The 24374-nt window shown below is 43.5% G+C and overlaps 1 protein-coding gene across 6 annotated transcripts in view; it reads right to left on the bottom strand.

Moving 5' to 3' along the window:
* Positions 1-24374, bottom strand: part of SNX29 (sorting nexin 29) — a 611689-nt gene that overhangs the window by 289683 nt on the left and 297632 nt on the right. For all 6 annotated transcript variants that reach the window (XM_045204448.3, XM_024571345.3, XM_045204449.2 and 3 more), the window contains one exon: positions 22887-22993. In XM_045204448.3, the coding sequence (XP_045060383.2) occupies positions 22887-22993 (107 nt within the window). The remainder of the gene's footprint in view (positions 1-22886; positions 22994-24374) is intronic.

Below are 24374 nucleotides of genomic sequence, written 5' to 3'. Positions count from 1 at the left end.
AGTGTGATCTTTGCTCTGAGAGAGAACTTAAAGTGGTGCAGAGGCAAACACTTTTGTTATTACTATTCATATTTGGAGCACTTAATGTATATCTCGGGCTGTGATAAGCACTCCCCATTTATTAACTGAATTAATCCTTTTAAAGCACATGAATCCTTTCAAAGCTACGACATAAGTATTATTTTCATCACCACTCTGCAGACAAGGAAACTAAGAGCCAGATGGCTGAAGTAACCTGTTGCAGGTAACTGATACAGTAGGTCCACAGTGGCAGCAGGATCTGATCTCAGGCCATCTGGCCCCTGAATCTACATTCTTAACCAATTTGCAAAGCTGCCTCTCAGTGCTTTAATATATTTTAACAGTATGGATTTTGTGGTCGCTTTCTAATGTGTCCACCCAGCTGGACTGCGCTACATTTCCCAGAAGCCCTTTCCTGTATGTTTCCAGTTAGGGCAGTCATGGAACAAATTTGGAGGATGCAAGTGATGCAGCAAGCAGCCTTTTTGTAGCTCACACATCTTGTTGATCTGTGGACTCACCTCCCTGGTGTGAAGCAACAAGCAGCTGAGTCTGCAGATACTCCACCTTCCCCTGGGCCCCCTTCCGAGGCGGCCTCTCCTGAGCAGGGGGGCGGTTTTCACCACCACGACAGGGGCCTGGTGTTTGAGCTCCAGGAAGTCAACAAGAACTGGCTTGGGCTTCATTCATGTGTGGCTCCCAGCCTGCTCTTGATCCTCACACCAGACCTCCCTCTTCCCCTCCTGATGGCCTGCCCTGAGGACTGCAAGTGCCAGCACCAGACGTGAAGACAGCGGACCGGTGGAGGCTGCTTAACCCGCATCCACAAGTGTGTACAGCCAGGCTCTGAATCCAATTCCTTAATATATACACGTGCATACCTCTCGGTGGTTCTGTTTCTCTGACTGAACCCTGACTGCCACATATTTAGCTCAAGAAGTACGAAGGAAAATATGAACCAGCACTGAGCTGGGACTCCAGCCACATCATTGAAGGGGATGCACATGAATTTCCGGCTGAGGGCAAGGTGACCAAGGCACTGAGTGACACCTTCGTTGGAGCTTCAAATCCACTGCCCTTCCTAAGGGAAACTCTTCCAATTTCTCCAAACCACAGAACACCTCCAGCCAGATAATAACTGGCACGAGTGATTTAAAGCTGTGAGTCAGTCCCCACGCCTCACTGTCCCTGAGGACAATGGAACCCACCTCTGGGAGTCCTTCTGCGTATTCACTCATTCAACACTCATCTATGAAGAACATACTATGAGCCAGGAAATCTGGTAGGTCCAGGATAACACAGTGAGCAAAGCAGTCTCTCTTCTCACAAAGCAGACAAGCAAGCTGCTGAAGACAGATGGCACACAAATAAATGTGTGTGTCAGGTGCTGCAGAGAAAAGTAAGGCGGGTGGGGAGAAGCATGATGGGACGTGGCAGGTTATCTTGGTGATGAGGATCAGGGAGGAAGGCCTTCCTGGGGGTACAGACATTTGAGCAGAGACCATGTAATGCCCTTAGCATGAGAGCCCTTGCCTGTTGTAGTCTGTTGTTACATGTGACCAACCGGAAGCCTGCGTAGGGGGGTTGGGGACCACAGAGTTTAGTTAGTGTGTATCTGCATCTCCCCTATCTGGGCCCCTTGAAGGCAGAATGAGACCCTCTCTGCTCAGCAGCTAAAGTGCTTTGCCCAAGCTGAAGGTCTCATGAGCTGCACACAACTCCAGTCAACGCTGAAGCCCATCTCTTCACCCGCCTTTCTCCAGGTACACGAACAGCACCACGGGGTCTCAGAAACCACGACCACTCCCAAACACACTGGGTGGACCATTTCACCTTACAGCAGTTTCTGTCAATGCTAACGCCCCCAAGGAGACAACCTTTCATCATAGCAAGGCTTCCTTTTAAACAGCTTCTGCTATCACCGCTCACGTTTGTCCCATTATCCCCAGCCAACCCTGACCTGCCATTCCCCTGGTTCATTCTTTTCTTTCTACACGCGGCAGGTGTTTAATTATCTCCTAATGTATCTGGACATAATCGACAGCTTACATATTCACACTTATCATCACCATACCTTGTCAGCATTCTTATTGCCTTTGCTCATTAGATAAATAAACCCTTACGTGTTGGCAAGACTCGCCAGCTGAGAAACTGATGGAGCAGTCTTTAATTTGTACCCATCTAGAAATACCATTTCTGTGTAAATAGCAATAGTGAATATTAGCCATGCATTGCACCAATCTGCCTTAGACCCTCAAAGTCAAGGACCTTTTCCTGTGTCTGTTCACTGTCGATCCCCGGCACTCAGACAGTGACGGCATGTAGCAGTACTCAGTAAGTCAACAAAGTAGAGATAATGGCAGGGCCTACCCAACAGGAGTGTCTAATGACTAAGGAGAGCATCTGAACCCAGCAGAGGGCCACGGCAATTGCCTCGTGTGTGGATAACAAGCGACCTGAAGCCTGAATCAAATCCAGGATGACTGCAGACCCTGCGGGAAAATGCTCACGAGACTGATCAGATGGGACACAGCAGAGGCTTCAGGTCCCGGCAGCTGCTGTGAGCGAGGACTGGGTAGAATGCCAGCTGGTGGGGACAGATGAGCAGTAGGCCTTTGCTTGCCAGGTACCTGCACAGCCAGTGAGGCACCATCTTTCCTGCTGGTTGACAAATACATTCAGAGCAGGGGTGACTGGTGGGCCAAGAGTCCAGAGGGTCAAGGTCACTGGGAAAGTGAAGGTGGACACAAAGAGTGGTGACAGGTGGGGGATACTGCACCACTTTAACGGCCAGCACAGCCATCCCAATGCTCAATCCAAACTCTGACAGAAGGCCTCCGGGGTTCCCAGAGCCACTCTGAGTTCCAGCACAACTGGGACCATTCAGGAACCCAAGTGGCCTCCATGGATTCTGCCACTGATGGCTTCTGGCCCATTCTTGGCTTAGATGTGCATCCAGCAAACCTCTGCACCCACTGAGCTGCCTGCCTGCCAGAGAACACAGGATAAAATGGTGAGAAAAAGTCCCCTGAGCAGCCCTCAGAGGCCTCTGTCCCCGTTCAACATTCACGAGACACGCATGTGGTGATAACGCCATGTGCCCGCCACCACTCCTCATACCGATCATGACATCACCTCATCTAGTGACAGGAAAGACGTCCTCATTGCACGGTAGAGCAAATAATGCTCTCCATCTCCCTAACAACATAATACACCATTTATCCCACCCCCTCTCTCTGCCAGGCACCTGATCTACACAATCATTCATTCTTGTGATAATTCACAGTTGGCATCATTACTCCATTTGATGGAGGAGAAAGTGTAGACTAGGAGTGGGTAAGAGTAATCAGAAATCGAACCTGAATTTTTCTGTTAGTAAAGCCATTATGGTTTACAGAGCTCTCTTTTGAAATCTATTCTCAGAACAGCCTGTTCACCAACTATTTAAGGACAAGACAACTGAGGTGCAGAGAAGGGGAGGGACCTGATTCAGGTCACCCGCCCACCACCAAAAGGGCCAGAGCGGAGAATCCAGCCTGGGTATCTCCAGACACTGTGCTGTCTCTTCCACGCCACACTGCTTCGCTCACACCCCTCCCTTCACAAGTCACGTTCCCCATGCAGCCACATTTCGGGCACACCCATGTTCACACAACCCCAATGCTGGGTTTTAGGTCAAAGCTTGGAAGAGCAGTGACTTTACCTACTTCCCCCTCCCTCCACCACCAAGACAAACATTCTGCTTCAACTGGACACTGGTGCTTCCAGTGAGTTTAACAGGACAGCTCAGCTAACAAGTCTGTCCTTTGCTGTCGGATCCCTAATAACTTTTCTGAAGAATCTCCAAAGTGCTGAGGGAGCGGAATCAAGTATTTTACCATCTATAAAAGCCAGGCCGCTGCAGCGGGTGCACTGCCATTAGCAGAGGGCTTACTCGGAGCAATCATCATTAAATGCAAAAGGTGCCTTCAATTTCAGCTGGAGGGAATGTGGTTGTGACGGAGGTGGAATGCGCTTTCAGACATTTACATGGTCAGCCTTGGCCAGAACAGGGCAAGGATTTCAAAGGTTCTGTAATGTTCTAATTATCCAGCCAAAGATTCTGCTAGCTCAACAAAGCCCAAAATGTATTTAAAGGCCCGTTGTAAATTTGGACACGTTATAGCTTGTCAGTCCTCTACCTTTCCACATGCAAAGGACAAGTGCTTTGACCAAATTCTAGATGGAAAACACAATCTTTTCCTATTCAAAGCCCAGAGAACTGTAATTAGGAAACTGCAAATTGCATTGTGTCAGAGTTTTTCTGATTCCAAGTGAGGCCAATGTCAAGAGCAATTTGCTTTTTAGGGTGGGACTGGGGTGACTAGGAGCCAGGTGCAAAATTTAAGGGGGCACCAAAAAACTCAGTCATCATAAGTAATGTTTTCATGTAATATTTTGAATAAAACAGAAAGTTAATGCAAACAAACCTATAATGAACAAAACAGCAAAACTGTAAATCTAGACAGTATCAGTATAACTAATTTTTCCTTTTGCCTCAGGCTCTGATATGGCTGGGCTCCGCACTGCTGCTCTTTCTGAAGACAATAAAACACACTCAGAAAAGAGAAGTGGTTTTCCACTGTCACACTGCCACCGGTCTCTAACATATGCAGGTGAAGAGGCCTCCCCACCGCGCTCTTGGGACCCTGTCACCGTGGGCGGGGTTTCTGCACAAGCCCGTCCTGCCCCAGCCTTGCCCTCTTCCTGCGCTGATCCGCACTGCTGCGTGTGATCTTCACAAAGTGTGGACCTCGTCTGGTCACACTTCTGCATAGAAAGTCATCAGGCTGAGAGAGGGGAGCAAGTGAGCAGCTCGCAAGCCAAATTCAGCAAGCAACTGTGTTTTGTTGGGCTCCCTGGGTGTTTACAATTAAAATCAGTTGCCCATTTTGAAATTAAGATTTCAGAAAAAATCCAGATGTGTGACTTCTCTTAGCAAAGAAATGTCCTGGTGACACTGGGCCCACCTTCCCACAGGAAGTGGAGAAAGCACAAGCTCGCCAGTCAGCGTCGCCACGTGCCAGGCACTGGTCAAGGCACTGGGGACACAGCAGGGAGCAGCAGTGACTGAACACCTGCCCTCAAGAACACACAATGAACAGAGCAGATGCAATGACAACTAACATGGAAAAAACAAAACAGAAAAAAGGAATAGAAATAGTTGGCTGTGGGGTCAGTTTTAAACAGAATGGACAGAAAAAGAAGGAAATCCTGACTTGTACAACAACACGGATGGAGCCTGAGGGCATTACGAGGTAAGTCAGACAGAGGAAGATATACACTGTGTGGTATCACTTACCCACGGAAGCTGAAAGAGCCGAACTCACAGAAACAGAGAGTAGATGCTGGTTACCAGGGGCTGGGCAGCGGGGGAGACGGGGAGGTGTTGCTCAAAGATACAAACTTCCAGTTATAAAGCGAGTGAGTCCTGAGTCTCTAATGTAAAGCATGGCGACTACAGTTGACAACACTGCACTTTTATACTTGAAAGTTGTTAAGGAAGTAGTAGACCCTCAACGTTCTCACCACAAAAAAAGAAACAGTAATTATGTGAGGGAATGGAGGTGTTAACTCACCTTATTTCGGTGATCATTTCACAAATACATGATCAAATGATATGGTACACTTTAAACTTGTGTATGTTACGTGTCAATAAAAAAGCTGGGGTGACGTATGGTGGTCAGGGAAGGGCTCTGCAGGAAGTGGGCATCTGCCTAGAGATCTGATGGACAGGAGGGAATGGGCCCCCACCCAGGCCTGGGGCACCTCTTCTCGCTCCCAGCTCCTGAGGATGTGTAATACTGAGCTTCAGGCCTCAGCGTCCTCAACTGTAAAATGGCAAGCACGTCAACAAATAACAAGTGCTGACAAGGACGTGGAGAAAAGGGAACCCTAGTGCCCTGTCTGTGAGAATGTAAATCGCAGCCACTATGGAAAACAATACGGAGGTTCCTCAGGAAATTATAAAAAGGTCTACCATGCAACCCAGCAATTCTACTTCTAGGTATTTATCCAAAGAAACCTATAACACTAAATAGAAAAGACATATACGTCCATATATTAATTGCAGCATTATATACAATAGCCAAGGTAAGGAAGCAACCTAAGTGTCCACTGAGAGATGAATGGATAAAAAAGATGTGGCACACATATACCTTAATACCATGGAATATTATTCAGCCATAAAAAAGAATAAAACCTTGGCATTTTCAACAACATGGATGGCCTTAGAAGGACTTAACTGAAATAAGTCAGAGAAAGACAAATATGTGGAATCTAAGAAAAACAAAACAAATGAACGAAAAAAACAAACAAAAACAGACCTATACAGAAACAGGGACCAAGGGACGGGTACCGGGGACAAGGGGCAGGAGGATGGGTGAAAAGGTGAAAGGGAAGGCAGTCAGTAATATTGTGATAAGTTTACATGTTGACGGATGATGACTAGAATGAGTGAGGTGATTACATTATAACATGTAAAAATGTCAAATCGCTATATTGTACACCTGAAACTAATATAACTAATATAATGTTGTATACCAATTACACTTAAATTTTAAAAAGTAAAATCGTAAACACAGAACATATCTGCCCTCACAGGGCTGCTCTAATGACTAAAGGGGACAGTGCCAGTAAAGTGCTCAGCAGTGTGTGGCACAGAAATGCTCAGCAAACAGACACCCGCATCACCACTCCCCACACCACCTCCCCCACCACCTCCATCAACGGCATCATCTCCTCCGCCACCACAGCCATCTCCTCCATCACTGTGAGAATAAGGATGGACAGATAAGCCCCTTAAACAAACCAGGCTGCTTGAGGCCTTCTTAGGTCTTTCCACGCCCCAACCCACCCACACTCTACCTCCCAACGGACGTGCTTTTTCCTGGCACGATGACTCCTTCACTATTCCCTTAGCGCCGGAGTAAGAGACCCATCTGTGCTGCCAAGGCATTCACCAGCTTAAAAAACAGTATCTATTTACATCCCTGTATTTTGCACCAAACCAAAAGGCAAAGACTTCTCCAACACTCAGCACGTGATAGCCAGTACCTGGTACATGTTTGGAGAACCAAGCTCTTTCCACTATGACCCACCTGTCTCCCCTTTTCTGATACTTCAGCTAGAACATCATATATGAACTACTCACATGTAGTAGTGGAGGCTTGAAAGACCTATATATATACTACATTCATAGACTCTAAATTCTAGGTCCTACATATTTCAAGTAACCAGAAAGCTGAAATAACCAGTTTTTTTTATAGTGTCACACTATGATAATTGATGTTCGTAATTATGGCCATGAGGAACGGCAAGTTCCTTAACTGCTTTCTAAATTATCAAAGATCAAATTATGTTCAGTTGCATTTTAGCGTTAAGTGTATTTTAATTATATTCTCATTCTTAGAAAATTAGTAACTCACATGGCTGAAATAGATGATCAAGGCAGCTTTGTGAATAAAGTATTATGGATAAAGCTCAGATTTCCAAAATGTTCTCACAAACCCTAAAATGAGAGTTTTAATTTATATCCTCTCTTTTTCCAAAAAAGAATATGTCCACTTATCAAAAACAGTTGTATTATGAAATAGTATTTTAAAATAACATGAGTAAATAAAAAAGAGAAGAGAGGCAGGAGAACAGATGAAGCCAATAATAAGGTTAAAAGTTAAAATATATGCCACAATACCTCCCTTTTAGCTAAAGATGAGCCTGCATTTACCTCTGAGCTTCCTGGCAGCCAAGGCAAAGAAGAACACACGATAAGTGACAACATTCACAACATCCAAAAGACTTGACTATTTATTTAGTCAAGAGAACCATTCCCGGTACTCACTCGTATACTGCAGAGGAATTTCTCTCATGTGGAAATTATTCCCAAAACACACAACATGAGTGATTAACAACATCCTTAGCTACATTCTTGCAGAAAACACAGTGGTGATTTTTCAGCAGGCTGTTACCACCTAACACCCCAAGACCAGAGGTCAAAAGCTCAAATGCAATTGAAAACGAGTAAAATAGGCTGGGCCAGGGGAACAGGAGGAGACACTAGATAGTTAAGGACTAAAATAAGCTAAATGGTTTGTATAGCCACCTGAAGGAGGCAGCTAAGACTGAGCTCCAGCCAACTGCAGCTGTGTAGGAATATGCACCTAGCACTTCCACATAATCCAGTTTTTTCAATTATGAAATATTTCAAGTATACAAAAAAGTAAATAACACATACTCATACATCCATGTAGGAAATACGTAACAGTAATGAAACAAATACCCATACGTCTCTTAAGGTGTAGAGCCTTCTAATACTTTTGAGAACCTTTCCTGTTATCACTGCCCTGATTTTTTTTTGCTTGTCTATTTACTGATGCTTTTTAATTGTATTTTTTCCATAGCCATTTAACCCCCTTATACGCCCCTCCCCGCTGCAATCACCACATTGCTGTCATGTTCATGGGTCCTTTTTGCTCGATCCCTTCCCCGCAAAGTCCCCCCTCAATAGCTGTCATCCTGCTCTCCATCTATGAGTTTCTCTCTATTATACTTGTTAGTTCAGTTTGTTCATTAGATTCTACATATGAGTGAAATCATATGATATTTTCTTTTTCTGACTGGCTTATTTCACTTAGCATTATGTTCTCTAGGCCCATCCACACTGTTGCAAGGGGTAAAAGTTTTCTTCTTTTTTATGGCCAAATAGTATTCCATATGTAAATGTCCCATAGTTGTTTTATCCGCTCATCTACTGATGGACACTTCGGCTGCTTCCATATCTTGGTGATTGTAAATAATGCTGCAATGAACATTGGGGTGCTTATGGTCTTTCAAATTAATGTTTTGGGTTTCTTCAGATATATATCCAGAATAATATACTTAGGAATAAATCTAACCAAGGATGTAAAAGACCTATACTTGGAAAATTATAAGACACTGAAGAAAGAAACTGAGGAAGATACAAAGAAGTGGAAGCACACACACTGTTCATGGCTGGGAAGACTTAACATCATTAAAATGTCCATGTTACCCAAAGCATCTATAGATTCAATGCAATTCCTATCAAGATTCAAATATCATATTTTGCAGAATTGGAGAAAACATTTCAAAGATTTTTATGGAACCACAAAAGGCCCTATATAGCAACAGTGATCCTGAGAAAGAAGAACAAAGTTGGAGGAATCACGCTACCTAATATCAAACAATACTATAAGGCCATAGTAATCAAAACAGCCTGGTACTGCCATAAAAACAGACACATAGATCAATGGAACAGAACAGAGAGCCCAGAAATAAACCCATACCTTTGTAGTCAATTAATATTTGACAGAGAAAGCAAACATACTGTGGGCTAAAGATAGTCTATTCAATAAATGGTGCTGGGGAAATTGGACAGATATGTGCAGAAAAATGAAACTAGACCACCTTCTTACACCACACACAAGAATAAATTCAAAATAGATCAAAGACTTAAATGTTAGACCCGAAACCATAAAAATCCTAGAAGAAAACACAGGCAGCAAAATCTCCAACACTGCTTGTAGCAATATTTAATTGGATATATATCCCCAAGCAAGGGAAACAAAAGAAAAAATAAACAAATGGGACCATATCAAACTAAAAAGTTTTTGCACATCAAAGAAAAACATTGAAATAAAAAGACAACCCACAGAATGGGAGAACATATTTGCCAATACATCTGACAAGGGGTTAATATCCAAAATTTATAAAGAACTTAACGAAACTCAGCACGAAAAACACAAACAATCCAATTAAAAAATGGGCAAAGGGCATAAATAGATACTTCTCCAAAGAGGACCTACAGATAGATGGCCAATAGACATATGGAAAGATGCTCAACATCACTAATCATCAAGACCTGCAAATAAAAACCACAATGAGATACAACTCACAAACTCACACCTGTCAGAATGGCCGTCATCAATAAATCAACAAGCAACAAGAGCTGGTGAACACGTGAAGAAAGGGGAACCCTTTCGCACTGTTGGTGGGAATGCAGACTGGTGTAGCCACTGTGGAAAGCAGTGTGGAGATACCTCAAAAAATTAAAAATGGATCTGCCTTCGACTACCCTGATTTTTAATGTTTATAATTCCCTTGCTTTTGTGAATATTTATCCCATGTGTGAATTCCTAACCTATCTCCTGTTCCATTCTACATTTTGGGGGTATTTATTCATTGCTGTATTGATTTCTATGCTATGCCACACTTTTAAAAAAAATCTGCTCTCGTTGACTGACACAGAGTTGTGTTGACTGTTTTGCCACTATGAGCGATGTAATGGACATGGCCGTGTGCATCTCTCTTGGTCCATGTGGGCAAGTGTTTCTCTAGGGTTTTATCTAGATTGTTATGTTGGCCAAACTAATTCCATTAAAAAAGAACATTCTGTGGAGCAGCTCTGTATGTGGAAGAAAAACACACCTGTGGGCTGGTTGCTACCGGCTGCTGGTCTACAGCCTTCCACACAGGCTGACAGCTTCATGATGAACTATGAAAGAATAATTCTACAGACAGTCAAACAATTCAAGGCGCACCTGCTCCTGCCCATGATCTAGCTTAATTCAAGGACAAAAGGGACTTTCATGGACAGACCATATGACCTTCAGTCAGATGTTCATGAATATCATTTCTTAAAAATGAGTTTTTGAAGACTTCTAGATGGCATAAAGTGTGACCTCACACTCACACAAACCCAGAGGGAAGACACACCACTGACCAAGGGCAACTCTCTGCCCTACCCAAGCCTGCTGGGGTGACGGGGGTCTGACAACTTATTAGGGGGTCACATCATGCACTTGGAAATGGTGCTAACTGGACCAACTGCTGAATGCCTCTGGAGTGAAAACGTGATTTCAGTGATAAAGTTATAAAGCTGCTGAGAGTATGATTCCAAGTTTGAAAAATGCATGTTCCAGTCAAAATTAAGTGTATCATATTATATATAATATCCATACTTATATAATTACATAGAAACAAAACATCCTAACAGACCCTAGTGTCTGAAGTGATTATCTCTGGGATGAAAAGTAAGTGAATTTTCATTTTTAAAGTTTTACTTATATGTATTTTCTTCCAACGATCATGTACTTTTATTCCTAGTGACATGAGGATGTGACTAGTCTTACTGCCTTTGATTTGCAATGGCCACGCTCCTAAAGAGCCTGGAATGGATCCTCTTGAAATAGAAATGCTTTTAGAAAATAGTGAGATTTCTTTCAAAATGCTTTTACCTTAAAATGTGGCTCCAAGAGAGTCCACCGTGCTCGGTAAAAGGTATTATCTAAGAAAGTTTCTAAAATGACAGAGAGAAAATCATCAACGATAATAAACAGAAGATTACAGTGTCAGTACAAAAAAAACATATAGAAGCATGCCTCCTAACTGTGGGAGCTGATTTTCACTTTTATTTTTAGAAATGAACTTGCATAAAGTTTTCATGAAGAACACAGCTAAGCCTCACTTTATTACTCTGGAAGGTGGCGATAATTGTCCTCGCTCCCCATTTGCTTATGCACACTGCCTGGACCGTGACAGGCACTCAGGGCAGTGCCTGACTCTGAAAACATAATCCCCATCACCACCACCACCTCCATCATCATGAAGTAGGAGAATTATCGAGGTCAGAGACTGGCACACTACCAGCTACAGGCCAATTACTGCCAACTGCCTGGTTTGGTAAATAAAGTTTTATTGAAACACATCAATGCCCCTATCTTACAAATTGCCTAGAGCTGCTTTAGCACTAGCAGAGCAGGGCGAGCAGCTACATTACGTGTCCTGCAACCCCTAAAATGCTTATTATGTGGCCCTTTATAGAAAAAAGTTTGCTGACCCATGATCTAGAAACTATAAAGTTCTATACAAAAAGAAAATTGTTATAATTCTGATGTGTCAAAAATATTGTAGATTTACATTTTATTCCCTATATACATAAAGGCCGTTGGCACAAAGTTTCACATACAAAGTGGCATTTCAACTGCTGACAGCCAATTTAATCCACTCAATTTTATCACTTTTCATCCAAATTGACCACCACTTTTGCTTGAAAATATATTCCATGAAAGCAGTTCGAACCTCAAACACCAGGCAGGCTGTTGTTATGCTATTTACAGAGAAACCGATATCTTGCTCTCCTCCTGAGCCACGGCAAGAGGAATGGGGGAATTTTCCATTAATTTTAAAAGCTTTCATGACCAAAGGCAGAAACAATTTTTCAAGAGAAAAGGGTAATATTTTAGCATTTAAATCCAGTTTTCTTCACAAAGGAAAAATAATTTCTACATGTAACATAGTTTGAATCGGGTTGTTAACACAGAACACTTTTCATTTAGAGGAGAAGAACGGAATGTCAAAGACTCGGTTTTGGAAGCATTAATCTCAGCTCCTGGAAATGAAAGAGCTAGCACACAGAAGGCGTTGATCTTTGTAGAAAAAAGTTTTCAAGTTTTTGTAACATAGCTCTCCCTGCCCTACCTTCAGATGGATATTTCTTTTAAACCATCTACAGAGTGTGTTCTGGGGGAAAAAATCACCAGAACCCAATTTCAATCTCCTTTGCTAGAGAAATAGCATTCTTTGCCCCAAGCAGGCCACAGAGTTGCTGGCATCACCCAGAGAAGTAAATGAATTGGGGCATCTTAAAGGTTCTGTGAAGGCAAAAAGAAACTTTTAAAAGGTACTTGTCACTGGAAAAAAAAAAAAGAAGCGGCTCACAGTTTGTCCTGGCAAAGCTGAGTTCCTGCTTCTGAAAATGGAACCTGTGAGTCACAGTGAGGAAGCTGAGTGTACTCAGCTCTCCGAGTTACCAGTTCCAGAGGTTAAAATTTACCTTCGTGAACGTAAGTTACAGAAAAAGCTGGCTGCTGGTGGGGAAAGAAATTAGCCATAAAGGGGTTTGTGAGACAGTAGTTTTCTGAAAAACAAAACGAAGAAAGCTGTGGGCAACTTGGCACACAAAAGTTCTTTTTTTCTGATCATTTTTTTATTGTTTGAATATAGTTCTCTCCATTTTCCCACCACCACCTTCCCCCACCCCACCTACCCCCACCTCCCACCCTCCATCCTTCCCCTCTTTGGCTCTGTCTGTGGATCCTTTATAAGATGTTCCTTAATGACCCTTTCCCTTCTTTCCCCTGTTACCTCCCTCCCTCTCCCCTCTGGTCACTGTCAGTTTGTTCTTTATTTCAATGCCTCTGATTATATTTTGCTTACTTGTTTTGTTGATTAGGTTCCACTTATAGGTGAGATCATATAGTATTTGTCTTTCACCACCTGGCTTACTTCATTTAGCATAATGCTCTCCAGATCCATCCATGCTGTCATAAAGGGTATAAGCTCCTTCTTTCTTTCTGCTGCATAGTATTCCATTGTGTAAATGTACCACAGTTTTTTGACCCACTCATTTACTGATGGGCACTTAGTTTGCTTCCAGCACTTGGCTACTGTAAATTGTGCTGCTATGAACACTGAGGTGCATAGGTTCTTTTGAATTGGTGTTTCAGGGTTCTTAGGCTATAATCCCAGCAGTGGAACAGCTGGGTCAAAAGGCAGTTCCATCTTTAGTTTTTTGAGGAAATTCCGTACTGTTTTCCACAGTGGCTGCACCAGCTGCATTCCCACAAATAAAGTACTGGAGTTCCCTTTTCTCCACGACTTCGCCAGCACTTATTGTTAGTTGATTTGTTCATGATGTCCATTCTGACCCGTGTGAAGTGGTATTTCATTGTGGTTTTAATTTGCATCTCTCTGATGGTTAATGATGCTGAGCATCCTTTCATACACCTCTGGGCCCTATGTATGTCCTCCTTGGAGAAGTGTCTGTTCAGGTCATTTGCCCATTTTTTAATTGGATTATTTGTCTTCCTGGAGTGAATCGTCTGAGTTCTTTACATATTTTAGAGATCAAACCCTTGTCTGAGGTATCATTGACAAATATATTTTCCATTACGGTTGGTTCCCTTTTCACTTTGCTAATATTTTCTTCAGCTGTGCAGAACCTTTTGTCTTGATGAATTCCCATTTGTTTATTCTTTCCTTTATGTCCCTTGCCTGAGGGGACATATCAGTGAAAATACTGCTGTGTGGAATATCTGAGATTTTCCTGCCTATGTTCTCCTCTAGGACTTTTATGATGTCATGATTCATATGTATGTAAGTCTTTTATCCACCTTGAGTTTATTTTTGTGTATGGTGTAGGTTGGTGGTTGAGTTTAGGGATTCTGGCAGCTTCTCCGAACTGCCCTGGTGATGAATCTGAAAAGCACAGGCTCGTGCAAAACTGTAATGGTGGATCCAAGTGAAACAGGAGGCCGACCTCACTGCCTGTGCTGGGGAAAGGGTTCCCTAAAGGGAACTGATGACCCCACTGATCATCAATCTGGGAAAGTCAACCCCAGGACAGGCAGAAGTGAAGAACCACATTCGATAGTCTCTGCTACAGCCAGTTTGAGCCAAAGTTTCTGTCATCTGCAACCAAAAGACTCCCGAACAATATAAGCACCAGCCAGGTGCCAAGATCACGGCAGATGCCGGGACCACAACAGTGAACAAGATAACACCAGAGCTGCAGTCGCGGAACTTACAGCCCAGTAAGGGGCAGAGGGAAAGAATGAGGGAAACGAGAACACAGACAAGACAGGCAAATATACGCCACCACACTGTCAGGACTGGGAGAGGAGGCCCAGAACATGCATTGAGAAACCCGGGGCTCACTGCACCCGGCCTTCCCCACCGAGACGGGGGTGCCTGGAGAAGCCTTCTAGAATGAGATCTGAAAGGTGAGAGGTTGCCAGCCACAGAAAATGGGGAGGGCAGGGACATGAGAAAGAGCAGGGTGCCAGGTGGAAAACCCAATCTGTGTCAAGCCCTGGAGACGAGTGAGAACAGGTGCATTCAGAGCCTGAAACAAGCTCCGAGTGAGCTGAGAAGTACGACTGAAGAGTAAGGCAAGAGCCATAATATGCAGTGTCTTGTGTTAGAAATATAAAAAATGTGCGATGCTTAAATGCACCTTTGATGGGCAAAGGTGAGCCACCAGAGAGTTTTCAGAAGGAAAATGGGCAAGCCGACTGGGCCCACAGTAGTTTTTCATTATCCCATCCATGTGCATTAAAGTCAACATCTCCTCTCCTCCCTGTCTCATCAACCTGCCCCCCGACCTGCGGGTTCTAAAGCTCCACACTGCTGGTGACGACTCCTGGATGTCACTGGTGGGGTAGGCTCGTGTGGCACATGGGACACCCCTGTCCCTCTCCTGCTGTATTCTGAACACTGAGCCCAACCCTGATAGGACAGTGTCCTGTACCCTCCTCAATCGAGACTAGATAACTCCTTCTGCGGGCCTAGGAGTAGCTTTAAGAAGCCATTTCCTGCCTTTAGGAGGGAAGCAAATATAAGTTAGGCCCAAAATAGTGTGAGTCTGAGAAGCTGAAAACCAGCCACCATAATTACAACTATTTTTATCTATCACCCAAAAAAGGAGTACTGGATCATTTTCCAAGTGTCTCTCTAAGGAAGTTTGTCTATTCATTCTCAAGTACTCCAGAATCCCAGTTCAGGGACATAGCTGGAAACGGAAGCAGAACGGAACACAAGGGCTGGTGACACTGAGCAAACAGCAGGCATACAGCACCATCGTCAACAGAGGGTGGCGACCCCACCACGAACCGGAAAAAAAGATGCCCAAAGGTTTACAAGAACATCAGAAGCTGGACAGGGACAGGCGCTAACAAGACGGGGAGCGTGGGCATGCCCACGCAGGAGCACACTGCCACCTGCAGCGGAAAGCGCCCTGCCTAGTGCAGTGGGTGATGAAAGGCCAAGGGAGACAGGAAAGAAAGACCTGCCCCATGATAAGAGGGCGCTGCCAATGGTGGAATCGTTTCCTTTGCTACACTGGGCTGGTCCCCTAAGTACACAGGAACAGACTGGGGACATCCAATGGGCACCAGGGACATAGGAACGTGCCTGCCGTATGAGCAAGCATTCAGGTTTATTCACATCTATAAGGCTTACATCGGGTACTGTGTCAGCTAGAATTTACTTCTATATCCTTCCTCAGGGGGGAAGAAGCTATCATAAGAAGCTAGGATAATTCCCTTGGGTTTGACAAGCTAATAGCTAGTATGCTTGTCACTGCTGTCATTGCCTTGGTCCCTCTTAGAGTTAAAAGTTAAAGCCAGCCAGGAGGGCCTGATTCCTCTGTCCAGCCAGGCATAAAGAAGCATAATGGAAAGAGCGCCAAGTCCAGAGTCAGACAGCCAGGCTCACATCCTGGTTCTACACATTCAAGCACTGTGACCTTGGTCAGGTGACTTGTCATCTCCCTGCTTTATTTCCTCATCTGAAAGGATACCGCAAACACTAGACAATCCCATGGAACACAATTAGCACAGGACCTAGAAATAGAATAAGCCCTCAACTTATAACTGCCATTGCCATCATCATCCTCAACGCATGATGGCTGCTTCCTTTAAACAAACATCACCAAAATCTAACAGGGCACAGAGTACCCAGCACATAACACTGGTGGGAAATCCTCCAGGGTCAACAAACCAGTTTCTCCAACTACTAAATTATAGTAAAGCAGAAAGGCGGGGAGGAAAGATGTAGGTGGAAGAACCAGTCACGACACGTGGATGGACCCCATTTAGGAACTTACTCAAACTGTTGTTTGAAGTGGAAATTTGAATATTCACCAGATATTTGATGATATTAAGGAATTACTACTGATTTTTAGGTGTGACAATGATATTGTAGGGTTTCTTCTTTTAGAAAAGGAGGTCCTTATACTTTATTAGAAATATATTCCAAAACCCTCTGGGATTAAATCAATGTTGTACTTTGGATTTGTTTCAAAATATGGTAAGAAGCCGGGAAAGTAGGAGGATGTCCAGATGAAGCAAGACCAGCCCTGAGATGACAGCTGTTGCAGCTGGGTGATGGGTCCATGAAAGCCCATCGTATTTGTCTGTCTACGCTTACATATACTCAAAGTATGCATAATAAAATATATATTTTTAATGCTGATGAAACCACCTGTGGGAGACGGCCTGCCCCCCTTCTCTTTCAGAGGTGGCCATTAGGGAACCAGCTCATTCACGCACGAGGGTGCATAGGAGGCCCAGAGACCCACAGCAGTTGCGGAAACCTGCAAGCTGTGGTCACACTTCCTTTTATCCAAACTCGTACATTCCCAAGGGCCAGTGTAGCTGTGCCGCTGACTCAGCTATGGGTGATAGTAACTAGAATCAATGTATAAAGCCCAGGAAAGAACAGAATTGAGAGGCAGAAAAGATGTGGGCTTGGTCGTCTTGCATGAATTGGATACTAAGGTTCCTTCCTCAGGTAACTGAGGAAGGGGAGCAGTAAGGGGATCCCTGAAAGATGCTCTGTTAAAAGATGACTCCCTCTGTGATATTCCAATTTGAGATTCACTGGAACTGGCATGGGCCTCCTTTATAAGGCGTTTTAATAATACTGTGTTTTTTTTAAGAGCTCTTATATTTTACAGATATCTTCTGAAATACTTAGAAATGAAATAATGTGAAATCCTGGCTTTGCTTCAAAATACAAGAGACTGAGCAGCAGACCAGGACAAAGATGAAGCAAGACCGGCCAGGAGTTACTCACTGCCGAAGCCAGGGCACAGGTCTGTGGAGGCTCGTTACATTCTTCTACTTTTCAGCAAGTTTAAGCTTTTCTATAATAAGAAGACTTTAAGAATTCCTTGGAGGTTTGGCCTTGTTAGTCGTTGATGCTTTAGTGAGAATTACAGCTAGCCCTCTAGAAAAGAGAACTCCTTAGCAATTTTTCACTCGGACATGACAAGCTCTTAAACACTTTTTTGCTGGGTGAAGAAACTTTTTCTCCTTACATGAGGTGACAGCCTGGTTTCAATCACTCGGCATCATGTGACTAAAAAAATAAGTAAAACAAACTCACGTCATATTTTTTATTTTGAGTGTCAGTTCAATTTGATCTCAGCTCAGAGTTATATGTCCTCAATTCAGTATTTTATTTAAAAGTCCATCCTTCCTTTGTACAAAAATTACTCCCAGGCACACCAAGGGTGCTGGAACCCACTGGTGCCGGTGATGAAGTCGGAGCCAGTGGCATAACTGTTCCCAAGGTCCTGGCTGCTTCAGGAACTTCTACATTTTATTAAAATGATGATCCCATTCAGTCATCTACAGTGTGTAATTATGAAGGTACTTTTTACCAGCTTGATGCTTAAGCTTACTTTTCCATTAATAGTAACTCTGCCATCATAATGAGAATAAGTGTTGCTAATATACCATTTATGTCACCCATGAGCAAAAATTCAGGGACTAAATACACTCACAGTGTAAATGATAAGTGTCCTAAAATTTGAAAAATCAATCAGCTAGCTGAGCCCTGCCCCCATGGAGGAAGTAAAGATCTGTTTGCAGAGAGTGAACCAGCAGTAGTGAGGCACAGGGACCCCAGGCCAGCAAACAGCAGCAGTAAAGCAAGACGTGGGGCAGGTTACAGAGGGCAGGACAAAGGAGCCCTGGTAAGCAGAGAGTGGAAGGGGAAAGGAAAGAAAATGACACATGCCAATCCCATACACATACAAACATGCCTATGAGCTGGGGGACTTTGGAGTAAGTAGCAGAAGCAGATTGTATGCTAAGCTAAAAAGGAATTACTGTAACAGTCAGGAGAGTGGGAGAGTCTGGCTCGGAGAAGGGAATGTAACCACAACGGCTCTGGCAAGTTCAACACAGGCACAACCAGCTAGGCACCAGGATCCTCCCAAGCATTTTTGCTATTCCGTGTAAGTCAGGAGTTAGAGCCCCTCTGGCCCTGGGTGGGTCAGGTCACACGCCCACCCCTGGGCTAAAGGAGGGCAGAGGACTTACACTTACTCCTCCACCAAGACAGCACGCAGTGGTGGAGAGCTCATTACTCCAAAGGAAATCAGGGAGACAGGGAGGCACAGAGATACCGCCTGTCTACTACAAGCACTGAGCCAGACTCTCTACATTTAATTCTCAAAGCCACCCTACTAGTCTGTACTATTGGCTACATTTTGCTGACAGAAACAATGAGGCTTGGAGAGGTCATGTGGCCTGCCCAGGAACACATGGCAGTAAGTGACAAACTTGCTCTCAGTCTGCTGATGCGGGATGCCGTGTGCCCTCTAAGCCATCAGGCTGAAGAGGTGGTAACAAAGAGAAGCAAGATGGAAGTCCAAATGCCATCAACATTTTATATTTTTTTCGATGGCTACTGCTGGAAAATCATAGATAAATCTCTGGAGGTGAATCTAAGCCAAAGGAATTATACTTAAAAGAGGAAAAGAACATCTTAGAACAGATCTATCCTGGATGTGTCCAATAACTTTTATCTTCAAAACGCACGGTAAGAACAAATCCATCTCCTCTGATGTCTAGAGGGATGGAGAGTTTACAGAAGAAATTCCAAGTGTCACTACTAACAATCCCAAAGAAAAAGGGAAGGTCGTTCTGGAAGCTCCGGTTAGGTGCACAAGCTCTGCAGAACTGTTGTTAAAGACAGGGCTTGAGGACCCCAGGAAGCAGGCGTGACTCTACGTCTGCTCTTCACCCCTGCTTCCTGATGATCATAACAGATATGTCTACTTAACCCAGTGAGAGCTGGGAGCTCGCTGAAGACAGCGTGGTGTCTTGTTCATCTTTGTAACCTAGGCCCAGCCTCGGGGTAATACAGACCTAATGATATTCCTAGATGAAACATCAATGACTTGGTAGTCAAATAAAGATGAACTCAAAAGACGAACTCAGATCTAGGGTAGTAAATGTATCTGAGGAGCATGTTTGCTACAGCCTCGGTTATTTGTGGCTCGTATCCCAGAACCATCAACTCTACTACTTTCGGGGTAGGGGAAGCCACTGAAGGTGGAGAAAGGAAGCTCAAGCTGGGCACATAGAAGGTACTCAACAAACACGGGCTGAATGAGTTGGTAGCATCTATCCATCTGTTACCTTCTCCAGGCTCTCCAAACTAAACTTCCCCCTAAAATTGAGTGCCAGAGAAAAGTGTGCCCCCTCTAAAGAACCCATGTTTCCTCTTACCGGATATCCAGCCCTTCCCACCAGGATGCTCTGAGCTACAGCGGGGCTTTGGTACAAGTCACTTTCAACCTGGGGTTCCAGAAGTCACATCCATCACTCTTCAAACATTACTCTAAACAGCTGAATCTACTCAATAGACTGTCACTCCATTCAATATTTATGGACTGCCTACCATATGCTGGAGCTGTGTAAGGCAATGAATATACAATTTAAAAGATAATGTTCCCAAGCACCTCAAGGAGCTCCCGCCTGTGATCTACTACGATATGCTTCAGGATCAGGTAATTCCAACCACAGGAGACACATTCACTCCCTTCTTCTGCAGTAACTAAGAGTGTAGGAGGGGCCCCCTCCCGGCACAATTTCAAACTGCAGTGGTGCATTTCTGTTATCTACAGCTGGCTTTCCTCCCCAGTTCCCTTCAGTCATTCTTTTAAACGTGACTAGTATTCTCTTCGGTCAAGTTCACCTTTTGTTTCTTAAACGAGCTGGCCCTTCCACAGCAGAGCAGGATTATGAGTTTGAGCTCTGGGGCTAGATGCCCAGGGTGATTTGAATCCAGCTCTGCTTCGTACCAACTGGAAAATCTTAGGCAAGTTACTTAACTTCTCATAACTCCCTCTGTGAACATCTGTCTCCCTCACAGGATGCTGCTAAGGATTACATGAGCCCATCTATGTAAAAGCTTTACCATGCTGCCTGGAAATAGAAGCACACACCTCACAGCTAGCTGCTAGTACTACAGCGGCGGATATATGATGAGTGCTTTTATACTAATGTTTCTTCCCTGTCAGAACCTATGCCTGCCAGCATTCTCCTTCCCTTCTTGTTTTCAAAAGTTAACCCTCTCAGACTGTCAAGAACAATCTTTCTACCTCCAGTCCGTGGCCCCTGATGCTCCCCGGCTACTGAAAGATGTCTTACAGTGTTGACTTTGGGTTCTGAGCTGCCTGGGATGCTGGATTCCAGGTCACTGAGCTTGAACACAGAGAACGAAGTGTTTGAGTGCAGGCGGGTGAGGTGGTTTTAATGCTTTGAGAAACACCTAAAATAAGAACATTCAGGAACTCCTTTTTATTGGGATGAATCACAAAAGAGTAATTCAAAAGTCATATTATTCAAATTAAAATGTTTCTTCTTCCTTCTTCTGAAATGGAAAGAAAAGTACATCAACTCCCCCCCCCACATTTTTTCATTACTCCACTCCAACACATGTTTACAACTCGTTCTTGTTAAAAGCCAACCCATTAATAAAATGACAAGCCGAGCATCACAAAAAACATTGTAAAGAGCTCGATTAATACTAACATAGAGGGTTCAGCAAAAGTCTTATTGTAATGAAATGCTAATAATATTCACAGATGAAAGATCTCTGACAGAACCTCACTTTGCAACCACAATAAAGAAAAATCAATCTGGGTTAGTCAATTCCACGGGAGGAACATCTCCGCTTCAGCCTCACATCTCGGCCTGTTGACTACAGACGTCCACTCTGCTGCTCCTGCGGTTAGGGAATCACGGATGCACAGGGGAGGAAATGCAGGCCAGCAGGGGAAATCTCCACTCCCAACCACTGCTCCCCTGACGTGGCACTTCAGCACTTGTCTGGCTGGCAGCTAACAAAAGCAGCAACGCCAGTGGGTCTGACAGTAGCTGGCTGTATATTAGATGTGTGTACGTACACAAACACACGACTCGTAATAAATGCCACCCTGTGACCACCACAGCATGTACACACACCTACATATATTTTATAAACTAGTTACCTAGTCAAAAACTTGCCTCTCCACTTCACCATTGAGTATGGTGATAATTAATGGTTTATAAAGAATATTTTTATCAGATATCAACGATCTTTGTTATCAAATAACTTTTTAGTACCTACCAAGATCAATATCTGTTTTTTCCTTTGATCTATCAATGAGCTGACTTGATGAATTTCTTAACATTAAGCTAATCCTTGAAATACTAAATAAATCCTATTTTTATGTGGATTGTTCCTTTCATATGTGACTGAATTTGATGAATAATATCTTTCTAGAATTTGTATGCATCTATGAACAAATGAGACGAGTCTATAGTATTGTTTCTATGCTATGTTTGTCAGGTTTTTTATGTTAAAGTAAAGCACACTTAAACCAAGAACCAAGACAGAGATATATGTATGGATACACGTATATAAACACAGGTATAGATGTAGATAATGCTTTAAGGAAATGTAAATAGCAAAGGGCTTTTAAAGGGTGCACTTAAAGGGTTTCCTAGAAATCACCATCACACCATCCAGGCTTGCTACCTTCCAGGGAAACAGTTCCTCAGTTAGTCCCACAAGTTCTTTGGTGCCCTTCAGGCAATTTGCTTCATCTTCAATTAATTTTGATAATTAACCTTATCCTAGAAAAGAGTCCATTTCATCCATATTTTCACATTTATCAGCCCCAAGTTGTATGTGATATTCTCTCCTGTTTTTAATCCTGTCCAAATCCAAGGGTACATTTGTTTCCTTATTTTTAACATTACATATTTATGTTTTCTCTGTTATTTCCTGGCCAAATGTATACACAATGTCAATTAAATAATGCGTTTCAAAGAGCCAGCTCATGCCTTTGTTTATCAAGTACAATGCTTTGATTGCTTTGCCAACATCTGTTTAACAGACTGGGCCTATTTCTGGGAAGTGCCCAGAGCAGCCAATATCATCAGCAAAGGCAGCCTTTCCAGCCTTACCTCAATGAGCTTTCTTTCATAGGAGCTTGCGAGTTCCTCAGCAACCTCTCCCGGCTTCTGCTCGGTGACTGTGATGTCTCCATCGACATTCCAAAGGTTTGGTACAACTTTAGGAAAAGAAAGACATTCCATAAATATTTTAACAGTAATCAAAAACTATACTTCCAGGAAAAAAAAATCTTTTCCAAACGGCTTCTCCAGTGAAGAAAGCTCTCTTTAAGGGGGAAAAGGATCACTATTACTAATTACTTCAACATGGCAACATTTTCACACAATGCAATAAAGTGAATGATAATGTGTATTTAAAAATGGAAGAACTGTCACAGAGACAGATGCACCGGAGTCTGGGGAATAATCTTGTCACCACTTCCCACTCCGGGGGAAAATAGGCAATGCGTTGGCAAGACGTAAGAGCCTATACTTGCATCTTTTACGTGGGTCAATTTCTTTTTCTCCAGCGAAAAGCTTTGCAGTGAGGCTGTGCCTGCCTACAGCCCCGGGGGAAACGGCAGTGGGGATCAGAGTCAGGTAGAGCCAAAAAGAGTTAGCACTGATAAATCATACTGACACTGAAAGCAAGGAGGCCTCTGGTAAAACCCTGAAACCAATGCTAATGGCAACTCAAAGACATCGTGAAGAGACTGGCTCCCAGGGCAGCGCAGCAATCAGCAGGGTGTTGGGAGGTGAAGTTAAGAGAAGAGTAAAGGTCACAGAGTTCAGGTTAAGAAGCTTTGACTTCAAGAAGAGATGTTAACTGTTTTACAGGTGCAGTGACATTTGGAAAACAATGTTTTGGGAAGATTAAATGATAAACAGATGAGACCTGGGTCTGTTTTTAAGATAAGGTATAGGCTGGTATATAGTACATTCTCCATAAATATTTGTTCTGTGAAATGACTACACGCAGGAAAGATGGAGGGATAAAAAAGCCCAAGTATGCTACAACAGAAGCTTGCATTAGGATGTTGGCCCTTACAGAGGTCTTACATTGAGAGTGGGGAAGATAGCCAAACGGTTTAAGGGAGTAGGAGGGTTTAGGCACAGACTAAGTCAGTGAAAAATAGGACTTAGTAAATGTTCTTGAACACAATATACTGTGTGTTCTCTAAAGCCAACTGAATAGAGTGGATCCCACCCCAGAGGGCTTTACTATGTGAAATTTAAAAATTAAAAAAAAAAAAAAAGCTTCCATTACAAAAATTAGCACGGTAGATACCAGTAGGTATTTTTGCTTTTAGGTATATATGCTTAATTTGTAGAGAATACTAAATAAATAAAAACTGGGAATGAGCCACATAATTCCCCAAAAAGTAGAACAAGAGCAGGAGAGAAGTGTTGAGCCAGCAGTTAAGAAAAGGACCCCATGGTGTGCATTAGGAACACAGACCAGCCCCAAGTCTGAACACCAGCATCAACCACACAGAGCCTGTCTCCTGGACAGCCTGGAGGTGAAACTCCTGGATGCCCCGATAAAATGCGATGAGAAGG

Source organism: Desmodus rotundus, chromosome 1 (genome assembly GCF_022682495.2).
Source record: "Desmodus rotundus isolate HL8 chromosome 1, HLdesRot8A.1, whole genome shotgun sequence".
NCBI classification, from domain to species: Eukaryota; Metazoa; Chordata; class Mammalia; order Chiroptera; family Phyllostomidae; genus Desmodus; species Desmodus rotundus.
The sequence above is the reverse complement of the archived record's forward strand: the minus strand, read 5'-3'. Positions and strand labels throughout refer to the sequence as shown.